We start from the raw sequence: 15094 nt of genomic DNA, 5'->3' as shown, positions 1-15094 counted from the left end.
CATTGGAACGACTGCAGGTCTCTTCATTAGACCTCAGAGCAGCATGTGCGCCGGATTGCCCGTCTCTGCAAAAGACTTGCGGCAAAAGTCAACCATCTTTTTAATTAGAAGGAATGCAGTCAAAACACTTCCCATTTTGAACTCGTGTATTCGCACCCTGTTGGTTTTAAGAGACACATCAACCAGCTGAGCCCCCAAATAATTGTAGCGAATTATTTCTGATGCCTGTCAATCAGATGTGAGTTAGGATGTACATTTCGCCAAGAGACTAATAGTTTTGTCCCTGGAAAACAATGAAGCTATTTATGTATTTGCTGCAGTTTCCATTCAACAAGTTTGAACGATAACGCCCTTAAGTATGGCCGCCAGGCACTTAAGCCATCTTAGATTTCGCATTCTGGACTGCAACTGCAGCACAAGCGACCCAAGGACTTGGAGCCGTAAAGGTTCGACTCAAGAATACAGAAGACATCAAAAGAAGGATGAGCAAATAAACATACATCTCCTTTATTCAACCTCGACCTACGGTACGAGTTTAGACATATGGATGCGTTGATGAAAGCAACTGATGAGTTTTTGAGATGTCACGGGGTTCGTTCATGAGATGAAAGTCTCTTTCTCACTAGCAAAGGAGCCAAATCAAATAGTCTTATTTGAGCCGCGGGAAATACGTGGTATGTTTTCTCAATGGAATTTTCTACAGAGATTTGAAGGCGTCAGAAGATGAAGAAGGGGTGGCTGTATACCAGGTCTTATTCCGGCGGCTTGCCAATCTTAGCAGATAAAGTGAGAGTAATGAGTGAAATGAATAATGAACTATACATGTACGTGAGATGAAAGAAGGCTGATGAGTAATGCCATGGTCGATGAATGTCACAGAAGTTTAAACTTTTGTGCAATATGACAGCTTCGTCGAACTTTGATCATTGGAAATGTGCAATCATGGTGGTGGAATAACTTGTAGATGACGATGCCATGACAATGAGAGAAGGAGAGGGTTAATGAAGCGGAAGATAAAGTCTCTATCTGTCTTGTAAGCGTGAGGAATCTTACAGAGTTGGCATAGACTAAGAAGTGTCTTCAAGGCTGTCCTATATCAGCTAAGCTCCTATATCATTCATTACTTTCCAACGTTGGCCTATGAATGCATACATCCAATATGACTGCCTCCCTTTATTAGTTTGCTAAGCTGCTGTTCATCAACATTCAATTCATTTATGTCTTTCTATCAATGTCACCACAACATACTATGACCTATTCTACACTAATCTTATTGTTCTCATTACCTTATATTTAACTCAATATTTACATATTTAAATGATGTTGTGGCAAGTAACTCTTGATATGTAGCTAACGTTATAAACAACAACTCCCCCAACTGACAAATATGCGCCGAGAATGCGCCATGATCGAAGTTCCTAATCCGAGATGCTGCACAACTTTGAGCATAAACCAGGCAGAGTTGTTCAATCGTTAACGTTAAGTAGATAATTGCCGTTCATCAAGAACTTGACCTGTCTCTCCAAGCCTCGACGTCAGTCGCCTGTAGGCCTACCAATGGATGTTCTCAGTGAATTCCCGTCTCCTGACTCAGCTAGCTGTGACCAGTAGCTTTTATTTTGCATACCACTGGCATTCTTGTAGGACTGAGGTAAGTTGCAGTGTAAAACGTGATTGGAACAACTCTTCCTCTAAGTCAGGTGACCCCATCTAGATATGATGGCTGCCCTACCCCCGCCATCAATCAGTATCATTCCCTACTACGTACACATTGGCCGCATTGTTCATGTTGGCATTATTAATCCCATTTTTGATATCGATGGAAGCGTGAATGTTTTGTAACTCTGATATGGCATTGTCCAACTCTGCCATGGCATGATTCTCCGGGAGCTTCTCCCTGACCACCGGACTGGGGCTGTCCTCGCCCGTAGCCAGCCAGCCCGGGGGCTCGCTCATGCCCGGATTCATCTCCCCGACCTTATTTTTCTTAGCGGTCACGCCTCTCGGCGGAGGAGTAGACTCGCGGTACGGGTTTGGGGGCCTGCGGAAATACGGCCCCTGTCGCGTTGGAATATCCTCACTCGAGTCTAGGGCATCCTCCTTTGAACCATAACTCCTCTTCAAAACTGGTTTTACCGCGGGATTGCGCTCATATTCATTGTTTTCGACGATTGTGACTTGAGGCGGTGGTCCGCGACACGCGTTCAGGTTGTGCGGATAGGACCTGTTCATATAGCTTCCCGACTCATCATCGTCACTGTCTGAGATCTCGCCACGTTTTTTCTTCTTTATTTTCTTGGTTTCTTCCATTTGGATGACGCCTATACGATACAGCTGTAGCATGATAACCAACGAGTTTTTACATGTGAAAAATATATTCATATAACTGACGACTGAGAAATGGAAGATGAGTGTCATCCTGAGACAGAGGAACGGGACGTCTTGTAGGAAGAGGACAGTCATGATGGCCCATATTTCGGTCTCGCAACAGAAGCAGCGCACATTACCATCCTCCTCATCAGTTCGGGTCATGGCCACTCGCGTCTTCCGCGCCTTTGTCGCCGTCATTATCAACGTAAACTGCATCAAACTCGACGTCCAAAGCGACAGAATCACAACCGTCAACGATTTATTATACTTCACATTTTCTTCCCTGAATGCTTCGAATAGTTCAATGATGTCAGCGGCCATTCCAATATTGACCAATAAGAGCTGCGAGAGTTGGTCACGTGTCAGGTCCCCCTTGGGAAGCAGCCATCTTCCTACGATGAGGAAAAGCATAAGAAGTTGTTCCAGGATCTTTGCCCACTCGCTCGGCGCCATCACGACTGGGATGTGAATGTCCAGCTGAAATTCAGAGACGAGGTTGTGAAAGCTAGTCATGTCGTTGAAGACAGAAGAACATAGATTCAGAACTTTGCTTGTGATAACAGAACCTTTTGATTAAGTTCAATGATGCCATTAACTTCTCCTTTCGTCACAGTGTACGATTTCTTGTAGTTGTAGTACGATTTGAAATGGGGACAGCTTTCGCTGCTTGGTGCCAAATAACTGTAGGCAACCGGAGAGCCGCAATTCAGGCTTCCATACTTTTTTATGATATACTTATGTGTAGTCTTTTCATGTTATATTGAGAAATTGGCTGATAATGCGACGGATGTACTTTCATCGATCCCCAACACTTCATGTCAGGAAATTTGTAATTGCTTTCAACATGTCCAATATTGCTAAGTTAAGTTGTGAATATTCCCGAATAGAGGAGATGTTGAGATTCACTCAACCTTTAGTTGACTGATGGGCTATGTCTGCACAGTAGCACACATACATCTGAGCCTACTTTGACCTGATACTCTATCCGCAGTCAGTAGTCTAGAATTAAAAACTGCACCTTGTAGCTCAACGGAAAGAGCCTTATAACAGAAACAACTTACTCCCAGGGCGTGTATGCCTGAAAGTCCCTCTGCGTGATCCAAATCCTCACCGCTGGTGTCATTGACAGGCTGACCGTGTTCGGACTCAAGCGCTGGTTTCCCCAGAGCGCTGACCATTGGCAGGTCGAGCGAACCGTTGTTGGCTTGTTCCATGTCTCTGACAAGGATCCGCTTCTTCATCAAGTCAAGCTCGAGGAACCAGATGGCGGGCACCACGGACGCCAGGTACAGGAGGACCACTGGTGAGAACCTGAAGAGGCAAGAAGAACGATTAAAAATAATTGGAAACAAATACAGTGGAACCCCGGTAACACGGCACTCATGGGACTGAGGTTGATTGGTCGCTGGCTGATTTGATTTTATCAAAAAGAAGGTAGCAAATGGTTAAGACAATCGTGTATTCTCCCTCTTCTTTGACTCTAAGCAACATGCCAATGATACGAAACATGAACCGGTGAAGCCAACTGGAAGAAGATACTGAAAGTGGTGTATGTTCTCCTCTTGTAACCTCTTAGTTATTATTCATACTGGTTCTCATCAACCATTCATGGCACTCTGGTTGGCAAATAAAAGACAATAAGTGTAACGGGTTATCAGTAGTATTGGGTTAGACAATACTCATGTTAGATTCTTCAATGCAGATGATGCGGTATTTTAGCTACTTATCAAAAGGACTTTGCATAAGCGCTTCAGACAACTATTCGGTAGCACTGGTATTGGACGCTGCATGGATGGTGTGTATAGTTTGCCTTTCCTCAATCAGATCCTACTAGGCTGAGTTACCACAAACTGAATCGATGAGACCTACTCCATTGACATCGTAGTTGATCATGTGGTCCACCATGATGAGGTTTTCAAAGAATCACTGCTCCTGAAGGAGGTTCGCTTAGAGGAAGCGAAACCACTACTTCAGATTGCTATGCATGAAGCCAAATAAGTGTTTCTCACCAAGGTCAACAAAGACGAAAAGTTCACTCTATTTTCTATAAGGCTTTGACGTCACAACCTTGATGAGTTAATGTTGTTTGCCCGGCCTCGGTTGATAGCCGAGTTGGGTCACCAGCAAGAGCGCAGATCACCTCTTAATATTCAGAGTTCATTTCATCATACCAAGAATACAGTTATTAATGCGATGATGGTGTGAGGTTGTTGCTATATCGACCATGTCGCACCCCATTAACAGATGCCCATCGCAATACGAAATGATGAATCGCACGTTGGGAGGACTTTATCATGTTTGACGTATAAACAGCACTTCAATAAGATTATCATGTTTCTAAAATCTGTTGCCGAAGGTCGTAAATGATGATGGCCGTTCTCGAGAGGCAACGTAATAAATGACAGTAACTACAAATATTTGAAGAAACCTAACCTCATTTATTAATAAACAAGCGTTTAATGTGAAATTTTCATTCCTGCCAAAGAATGAGAATCTCAAAAACATAACCAGAACATAGGGATGGCGTCACTGTCATCAAGCAGCTGTTTTAACCTTCCGGTCCAATTTGCCGAATCAGAATCAGTCAGCCAGCCAGCCAGCCAGCCAGCCAGCCAGCCAGTCCATCAATGAATGAGTCAATTGATCAGGAGGAGAGTGGTAAATGGTTTGGAGACGACAGCGCCACTTCCCTATTAAGTTGGCAAGGCACGTTCGACCACTACATGTATATGATTTTCCCTAACATCATAATGTATGATAATAAAGGTACCGGTGTTCATCGATATCTTATGACTGTATTCCCCCTCACGCCCAGTCTCGAGGTGCCTTCTATCTGCTCTTACTTTACCATCCTTTTCACCTGCTACATGGTTTCCCCAGAGTACTCCCGCGGTTGAAACACACCTAATGGCCGCTCGGTGAGTTTGCATTTACCAGTTATCACTGATATCATTAGTTTTATCATCCATTGCAGTTATAAGAGCATATCGTCAGATGGCTTCTGACGCACAGGTCGGTCTCCAGATCGAGTAATTCCTTCAAACCACAGGTATTTTATCACCACTGATCCTACCATTCTAAGGACATGCTTCTTACCAAGACTAATCGGCTAATTCAATCTGTACTACCCACGACATTTACCTTGTTGATATGATTAATTAATCGCCTTGGGTAAAAATTCCTCAAACGCCATCAGTTGCTGAGAAACTTTCCTGCATTGTCGAGTAATGTCCTAGTACGCCCACCTCTCTCTTCAGTATTTTGAACAGTAAAAGTATCATCAGGAGGAACTGCTTTCTTATAACAGCAGCCAATAACTGTTTGTACGTTCGCTGGGATATCAGAAAGTGTTTATCCATTTTCAACGATAACAAGAAGTTTCTTCGGCCGACTAAGTGGCGTACACTGCGCCATAGCTTTGAAAATATCCATACCGAATTGATAAACCTGTCTTTCACCGAAGTCTTGGGTGGCTATGTTCTTCTGATAATCAAAAGGGCCATCGTGCTGTTGTGGTAAATGCTTTTTACCTCATCAGCCAGGTGTGTTGACCTAAGTGTTATCAACAAGAATATCGGTGAGTCTTTCCAGGCCTAGACTGATAGGTGGAGATATTCCAATCAGCTCCAAACTGACAGGACCAATCTATTGCAAAGCAATACTTGGAGGCGGAACCACGCAAATTTCCTCTGGATCCACACTTTGGCATCCAGCACTATCCACTGCCGAATATCGCAAGATATAAAACAAACTTATACCAGTATGTTAAAGAATTTGCGATCTCACATGCAAGAAGCACCACCAAGGCCAAATCAATCGAGTCGACTAACAGTACTTGAAGGTGGCACGACATTCGTACATACATGTAGTTGGTACAAGCTTTATCGGCTTCCACTTCTTAACATATCATGTTATGTTGCTTGAGAGAAGCATAAAGTCATTGGTGTTCTGTTCATGTTTGCATGTCTTGGAAAGTGGCAACTAAATGGCTCTTTCGAGTATGGTACAAACAGTGGTGTGGGGTTCGTTCCACCACATCAAGGGTGGGCCCACACGTTTTGTACAATCATGTATCATCATTGGTGATCAATGTGTTGCCATGACAAATGTTGTTCGGGATCTAGGACGACGAGAGTATGAATGCTAGTCCAAGTAGGCAGAGGCACAACCTTTAGGTTCGTCGGATGGGAAAGAACCATGACTGCAGACAAGCATCACTGACTAAGAGAGAGAGAGCTCTATGCTCCGGCACTGAACCGAACATTAAATAATATTGAGCTGAAGATGCTAACAACCTATATCAACCTTCTGTCTTTGGCCACTTTCGCCACATCGTTTGATGTCTTTTTCTCTCGAATTGAAGCATCAATGTCTGGGACAACAAAACACAACGAAATTTACCGAAACCCTCGTTCAACTCAGCATTTGACCTGTACCCCTTGAGGTTTCATGCAAACCGACCAAAACATTTTATATCTGTTTTCAGATTGAAACCTTTTAAAGAACATTTTCAATGATTTGTATGACACGGATTCTGGCTACATGAGAGGTCAATTGCTAACTCTTCCTCGTTTGGTTGACGCTATTGGTGTGCTGAGAGGACCAGTGTACATTACATGTACTTTTGAGCCGAGATCGTCAACTCTCCTTTGGAAAACGTTTCCTTAACAGGCACTCCTATGGAGTATCACGATAGCTAAGAAATCCATCAATATACGACCACGTGAAATAATTTTAGCCGAGGAATGGGTAGTCAGGATCATGTATTGCTGGATTAGATTAACCCACGATAAAAGTAAGATCGGACGATGGAATGTGAAAGTCATGTTGTAGAAGATTCAGGAAGGTAGATCCTGTACACAGCATATAGGATCTGGCTTCTGTTCATACCAAGACCATGTAATACACTGTATGCCACTTGATATTGCAGTGTCAATATTAATTTCAGTTTTGGTGAAGAAAGAAAATGGGCCCGTCAAAACATAAAGAAAGATTTTAATATCATGCTTTATATTATCGCCAAGACGACCTTGAGAAGGCAGGAAAGATTAAGAATGCAGATACATGTACATTAATAAGCCGGCTAGTTTGAAATGTCCTAAGGTAGAAGATCCAGGGAATAGAGGATTCTGTTACGTGCTTATAAATCTCTATATAGCTATTGACGATAATGACCTCTATGGAACGATATGCATGCACCATGATCCGTCAGAATAGAGTAGGGCCGGAAACCTTTCTACTTCTACACCGGCATTTAACTGCATATCAAGTTACCGTCTGCTCTAACATCCACTCAGACACGCCACAAGAGGCGACATGTCCACTCTTCCTTGTTGCCACTGAAGCATTCAATGGTAAAATAATTTATAGTTATTTGGCATCAGTCAGGTCATTAGCGCATTGATTATTGAACTATGTGTCTGATGCTGTTGATAAACCCACGGCTGGATTCATGCGAGCGTAACGGTGTTCCAGATTAGCAGATCAATGCCAGTAATCGATGATACGTCACCACCTCTAGTAAAGTGACGAAGTCATACTGAAAAAAACTAAACTACCAACAACAAAAGACATTCTGCCAAATGTCAATATGATTAATGGCAAGAGGATATAACGTGATTTCCTCTTGTTAATGGGCTTTTCTTTGTATAACGGGTTAGTAATTCGGCCGCCTTTTTGGCGACACGTTATTCAGTCAGTGTTTTTGCTACTATTTTCCCATCAAAGTTCGTGTTGTGGACGAGCAAGTGTCAGCTTGGCTCCCCAAGCAGCCTGATGAGACGAGACCATACCATTGCGTCCGGGGTGTAATGCCCCTTTGTGGAGACCAACCCGTTCATCAACACAGCTGGCTCGTCCGGCATGCTATAACGGAGTATAGAACTTCACCAGTAGATCCTGTTTTTAGGCAAGGTCAAGATTCTGCGAGAAAGGTGATGAGTTGCAATGTTTTATGTTACCGATGGTTCCTACCGCTCCATTTAGCTACAAAAAAAGATAACGTACGACTCTGCAAATCCCAGTGAATGTGTTGCAAATTACATCGCGTCCATTCCGAAGATTTAGCATCATGTATCAATGCCCAAATGAGCTGTTCAGTGAGATAGTTAAGGCTGCTAATCGGGATAAGCGAAAGATACCAGAATCCAACGCCGGTTTCTATTTAGTAGTCATGTGGCGACTAAACGGAAATAGAATTGTGAATTTACTGTAATCCAGATAGCTGCATAACTGATTGTTCATCTACCGATGGAGCATGAAACTGCGGACAAATGACCAGGTGTGGATATTGCATCAAGAGTTCAATCTTGATTGAACGCATATTAAACCTACACGCAAAACGCCTTGTTTGCCCCACAAACATAACAACACGGTTCAGATTACACCTACATCTCGGCTGGGCAGAACGTGCCTTCCTAACGTTTGTAGAAGAACATGCAGCTGCAAATTACCACTGAATGAGAAAATGAAGTTCTTCCCCAATATTTGACACATACTTCATCATTCAATTGTTTCTCATCATGACACTGTTGACGTACTTCCGCAGAAGCTTTTTGATATTTGATGTTGGAGCTCCTTAACTCGAATAGTGATATTAATAAAGACGGTTTGTTCGCCGCGAGGCCTGCCACCATCTCGTTTGATAACACTTCGTCATCATCCCTGGCACTTTGTAACAACTGTGGTTTCATTTCACTGCCAAATAAAGCTGGATGGCACTTCATCATCACTTTTTATTCAGCTATAATATAGAAAGAATAGACAAAGGAGTCTCTGTGCCTGTAATATTTAGAAGGAGACATCAAGGAATCCGAGTCAGTGCTAGTGGTGTACCACAAAGGGACTTCGTTTGTAGAATGGTACCTCCTTAGAATAATGTTATCTAAGTCGACTAGTTGCTGTGCTCTCAACGTACATATAGCTTTAGACAGCAGCAGGACATCATAATTACCCTTGCGTTCTGAAATACGCAGCGATCGACGACGGAGGAAACCTTTTCTGAAATATGGTCAAACCAAGAAGCCATCTCAAAGCAAAGACTCGGCCTTGTATCTCAAGGCTACATGACGCTACGATTACATGTAGCATACTTTATCAGACCGCAACGTTTGGAGACTACCGAACAGGCGCTTGTTCAAAGAAACAGCACCAAACATTCGCCGCTACAAACAACCATGTGCCAAAGTGGCGGTTAAGACCAGCAATCTAATTTCTTAACAATGGTCAGGCTCTCAGATGTGTCCGACCATTATAGGTCCACTCGTGATCGAGATGGGGATGAGAGGTGTTGAGAGACGTGAGTACGACTCAAGAAGGAGCCGAAACAGTCTAGAAGGGTCACAAAGAAGAAGTCAAATTGCAGCTGGCATTGGAGCATTTAAGACTTTTATTGCTGAGTACATGTCATTGAATGGCTGGAGAGCTATTGTGGTCCATATCAATTAGGGGACGACCATTGTCTCTTGATTAGAGAGAAGTAAACAGCGATACAACTCGTCGCGCAAACGTTTCAGCAGTAGTGACATCGATGAAAGTCTGCCGGCCGAAGACGGATTCCCTCGGCTAGCAAATCCAAGTACTTAACCGTAGTGGCATGCGAAAGCACTCACCACCAATTGGAGAAGGAATACTCCTGGATGATACCACTAAGATTCTCTTCCCCGTCGACAAAGTTAACGTAAGATGGAACATCGTACTCCATTCTCCGGTTCAAACCATCCTCTCGAGTGGTCTGCCTAGACTCCAGCCCGATAACATTATTTTTTTCACACAAACATCATCGAAACGCCAAACAACCATCAAATAAACCTGATGTCCGATTAAATGATTTCCATTGACAATTAGAATGGAGGTAAATAGGCCAAGTTGAAAAAAAACATCATGCAACAGCTGTTCAATGCAAATACAATTTCAATATTTATCGGAGAACAGAGATCAAAACGCTAATTACATGAAAAATGCTTGCGAAACCAATATTGTGTTGATATTTGTAGAGCAAGCGCTCGCAAGGCTGGGTTCGACCCGTCCACCGTCGGCGTCACCCCCTAGGCGTTGACATGCTTTTAATTCTTCTTCACTTTGTGCTGGTGAATGTAAGTGTTTTAAAGTCCCTGGATGCATTTGAGTTGTAGACAAGAATCTTTCAATAAATTGCACGCTGGTGTCCGTGCAAAGTGTCAAATCAAATTCGCCCTAACATCCCGTAAATGTGACATTCGTCAGCCTCGGCGGACTAATTCTTGAGTGGCTGTAGACATGGAAGGGGAGGTAAATATTAGAACGAACCAGGGCACAATGAACTTTGTCATCTTGACCTGTCAGATACAATCGCTAATGCATGACCATGCACAAGGCGTACGGTGGAATCTACGGCGATGTATTCCCTACTCTGGCCAGTTCCGGCAGCGCAGGAATTGGTAATCGGATATGTCCGAGATATACGATTGTCCATTTCAAGCATTTGATTTGATAAAACGGAAATAATTCTATTAATCCTCGGCATAACTACTCCAATAAGTCATCATGTTCCCCTGGGGAGTGGGGTTTACTTTCAAGCGATCCACATTCACCCGAATCAAGGTTTCTGATCGTTCATTAGCGGGGAGCGGTCACACGCATCACTTTTAGGGACACCATTCTCAGAATGTGGTGAACCAATATTCTTGGTCTTTGGCAACAAATCGACTTTTCAAAGAATCATGCCGACACTCTCTGGCTAATGCGTAAGCGTCATCTATATCGACCAAGAGAAAAGGTGTGGTAAGTAATGACAGTTCCAGAAGGCCCAAGGCATGAATACATCCAGGAAATGATCTGAAATTGTTCGTCTACCCTTAATCACTGTCCCACTCGCTGGTCTTCGATTCGAAGTGATTCCTCGGTCATGTTAGCTGCAACCACGTGCCGTGCAGGCGTTGAATCATGGATGTCAGAGATGCACAACGCTCTGTTTAGATAATCTGCTGAGTAACCCAATACATTTTTCTTATTTGCCTGCAGCGTTGGTTATAAAGCTCCTTTTTATGTCTTTGCCACAGCATCATCTAAAACAACCAGCACTTCATATTTTATCTTCCCTGTCAGGAGTTGCTCCATCCAGCAGTATATCACCATTACATCCCATCGAATCTAAGAATCTGCTTTTTCACCAAGAATTATAGATGTGGAGCGATCTTCACCCCCGGCCAGTACCAGCGCAGTCATCACATTGACCCACCAGTAACGCGGTTCATGTCACGGCATAGAGTAATCTAAAACTCAAGGGAAGGGCAAACCTTACAGTGTACTGTTGGCTGGTCTGTCTCTCTGTATGTTCCATTGACACTCTGCTAGTATGACAGTACAAAATATGAAAACAAGAATAAAAAGAATTGAGAAATCTTCAAGATAGCAGTAAGACGTTTAGCACCAATCTCCTTTCTGGGTTGATTGGAGACTAGTGTCAAGGAGATGAAGATCACATGGAGGCCATTACTCGTAGTATCGTTGTTGTTGAGTATCCTCCACGAACTGGTCGATAAGCTTTTAAAAAGAACCGTCATAGCTTTCATGAATTGGCTTTTGCTTTGCCAAAATACTGAAATCCACCTCGCTCACAAGTTGATAGTTTCTGCTTAAATACTGGTGCAGTGTTGTAACGGTCTTGCGAACACTTACATGATTTAAATTGCAACTGCATGTAATCATGAAATGAACTAAATGTGGAGGAATTGTTTATGCTGTCAAATAATAATCCAATAATTGTGAAATGCATGTGATTCGCTAGCAACATACGTAGTAAATACCATCAGTGTCAACTTCCGAGTACATATTCATAGAAAGGTATAAAGGTTCGTCACAAGTTACTTTGAAGCCTTTACCATATCCAACACATACGGTTTGGATATCATTAGCACTTTCGTTTCTACTCTTACCGACTGTAGTTTTAGAGACTCTTCGTGATCATGTTTTGTGGTACTCAACGCAACATCATAATGCAGCTGTTCCGTCGAAGCTTTGGCTGGTAGTGTAATTAGCAATGTATTAATTAGGAGAAAAGTGCGTAACACTATACATATGTACTTTGTGAAACAGTATTGCTGTCACTTGAAAACAGTCAAACAATCATCTGTTTATATTGGACTTCTGTTAACTGGAGTTTTTTCTCTCCATTTCTTGAATTGGCTGGAAATGTAGGTTGATTATTTATGACCGAAATTGGCCAATCCTCTTGTACATGTAGCAAGGGATAAGAGGTTCTCAAGGAATGGGGTTACTTGTCTGTCTGTTGTCGACGATAGTCCGATAGTGAGACTCACATTTAGGTAAATCATCAGCCGGTTACACCAGCAGACTATGTATTATTGGCCAAGATTTTGTTCTGAGCTGCCAATAAGACGGAATTAAAAATGAATGCCCGAGTCTCGAGACGGCATATTTGTTAATCAATTTGACCTTTTCATTAGTTCGTCGGAAAGGTAAACATATCCATTATTCCTTTCTTCCACACGTCCGTCTTCTTCAGTTCTAGACATTCTCAAGACACAAAGTAGTGATGCTCGGCGCAAGTTATTAGCAGTAACATGTAGCTGATACAGAATCAGGGTGGCCTCACCATGTTGCTGCGTCATTATGTGCTTTTAATAAGTAATGATAACAGGTCCCTATAGACTATCGTATGACAGTTACATCGAAATGATGAGGCTGATGAGAATATTAAAATGAATTATAAAAGCTGCAACATCTCGTATCTCTGTCTGCACTGGGAAGTACGCACTTCTAGCCCAAACTATTCATGTATGGCTTCCTTGGCGAGACCAATAACTAAAAGTTTTTTTAAAAGATGATTATAGAACCTAGAAACGAAGGTATTTACTTCGATTATAAGTGACCAGGTGAAATTGTGAGGTGAAGGTTGGCTTTCTGTATGATGGTTGCAATCAACAACTGGCAGTAGCGTCTTTTTCAATTTACACATATGCCTGGTCTTGGCAATCATTGGACAAGCCTATTATATACTTAGCCATTCAAATGTTTGCGGAAAAGAAAAATGGTCGTTGAAGCATCTGCACATATGCTGTTTTACTCTTAATGTATGCTTGTTTCAAGTTAATCATATTGCGCACACAAGCAAAAGTTAAACGAAAATCGATTTGGAACAATGCTGACAGAGGGCACCGTGGAGTTGGGCCATTCGGCGATGACAATGCTGCAGATGGCAACCAGACGAAAACCGATTACATCTGTCATTGCCAACTGCGCCCGGCTCGTTTTATGTTTTGTTGATTCAGGTATGCCATGTTTTACCGGCGTAAAATCTATGAAAAGTTTTAAAATCAAGATTGATGTCATTAAGTGTTATTTGATGTCAAAGGAAATTGTAATTACCCACCGACCACAGCTTACATGTGTATAGAATAAAAGCCAGCTCGTGGCCACGATAAATTTCTGTCGGGGGCAACATGTATTTGCTTGAAATTGCAGTATAAAGTTCTTCCGAATAAACTTTCTCTGCCCACAGAAACAAATATCACTCGGCATAAAAGTTTTTTTTTAATCCAAGAAGCTGCGCGGAGATCCCTCGGGAAGTTTCTGATGCAGAGTGACCTGAACAGTTTAATCCTTCCAATTGAAGGCAATCTCTCTCCTTCTCACATAAACGAGTAAGGATGCATTATCATGTTTCTCGTTAACCTAGGTTCAAGCGGCTCAATGATAATTTACTGAAATCAGTATCTTGGGTTTAGCCATAGCAAGAGCCGCTTCCAGCAAACCACTCATACACTTTCATCTTAAGCCCGACTCATCTGCATTCACAAAAGGCTTCATTGTCCGTTTCAAGAAAATGAAAAAAGTAAGGGCGAGTCAATTTGAAATTTATAGCTTGTAAATCAAATATTTCAACTGTGACACTTTTGAAGAGTAGAATGTTTATCTTAAGGAAGAACAAAGACAAAGACAGCAGGACAAACAAGAGATGACCTTACCATTTCGATTCGTTTGCTCCTTTGAACTTTAGCGAGACGATAAACTCGGCTATCAGGGCCAGTAATGCTATTGCTAATATCCAGAAGAGAGGTTCCCCTGTGATGTCTGACACTCTCCATATCGCTACCAACCCGTGAAGGAAGAAGATAAACCTGGCAATGACGGCCTTCACCATCGCCACGAAGGAGAAGAACTTCTTGCAGCATCGCTTAACTTTGGTCGTCCGCCGTGTCATCTTGTCAATGGTGTTCGAGAAATCCTTTTCCTATACTCAACACCGGAACACAGATTTCACTTATATCACAAGAGTTCTCAAATTTCCAAGTTTATTTCGGAGATCATACACACGTACGCCCTACGGCTGACTCTGAGCAAGTTGCTTTCAAATCAAAACACTAGATTCGATAATCCCTCTCAAGTTCTACACGGAGACGTGACCTTCATATTAGAAGTCCATTTTGGAGATCATGTTAAACCGACCATCCGCTTTTTTACTGATTAAAAGCAGGTTGTTTCTGGTATCATCCACTAGCTTCATAATTCCGTTCATTTTCACTGGACTAACAAACATACTTGAAAAAACGGAAGCTTTCTAGCCGTGTAACTGTTAAACAGTACATTTGAAACCACACCATCGTTCCTGCGCCATGCATTTATCCAGCATGCAGTCGCCTACACCAGCCGCCTGTACCAGCACGACACAAGTACAGAACCACTCGGAAGTTGGCGCTGTTTGGCTGCTTGAAAGAAGTGCACT

General features: G+C 42.6%; 1 protein-coding gene across 1 annotated transcript; it reads right to left on the bottom strand.

Annotated features, from left to right (window-relative positions):
- Positions 1-483: 483 nt before the first annotated feature.
- Positions 484-15019, bottom strand: LOC135482830 (transmembrane protein 26-like). Its single transcript, XM_064763252.1, has 3 exons — positions 14337-15019; positions 3432-3681; positions 484-2847 (listed from the first exon to the last, which is right to left on the bottom strand). The coding sequence occupies exons 1-3, from the start codon at positions 14570-14572 to the stop codon at positions 1741-1743; spliced, it is 1593 nt and encodes a 530-aa protein (XP_064619322.1). The 5' UTR covers positions 14573-15019; the 3' UTR covers positions 484-1740.
- Between the last annotated feature and the right edge of the window lie 75 nt (positions 15020-15094).

This window comes from Lineus longissimus, chromosome 1, assembly GCF_910592395.1.
Source record: "Lineus longissimus chromosome 1, tnLinLong1.2, whole genome shotgun sequence".
Taxonomy (NCBI): domain Eukaryota; kingdom Metazoa; phylum Nemertea; class Pilidiophora; order Heteronemertea; family Lineidae; genus Lineus; species Lineus longissimus.
This window is presented reverse-complemented; position numbering and strand designations above follow the sequence as displayed.

Bases quoted from the DNA above. Each gene is read 5' to 3' on its own strand.
- LOC135482830 (XM_064763252.1), bottom strand. From the start codon at position 14,572: ATGACACGGCGGACGACCAAAGTTAAGCGATGCTGCAAGAAGTTCTTC. The intron at 3,682-14,336 runs GTAAGGTCATCT...TTGCCTCTTCAG, and splicing joins GGAGCAAACGAATCGAAATG to GTTCTCACCAGTGGTCCTCC. The intron at 2,848-3,431 runs GTAAGTTGTTTC...TCTGAATTTCAG, and splicing joins CAGGCATACACGCCCTGGGA to CTGGACATTCACATCCCAGT.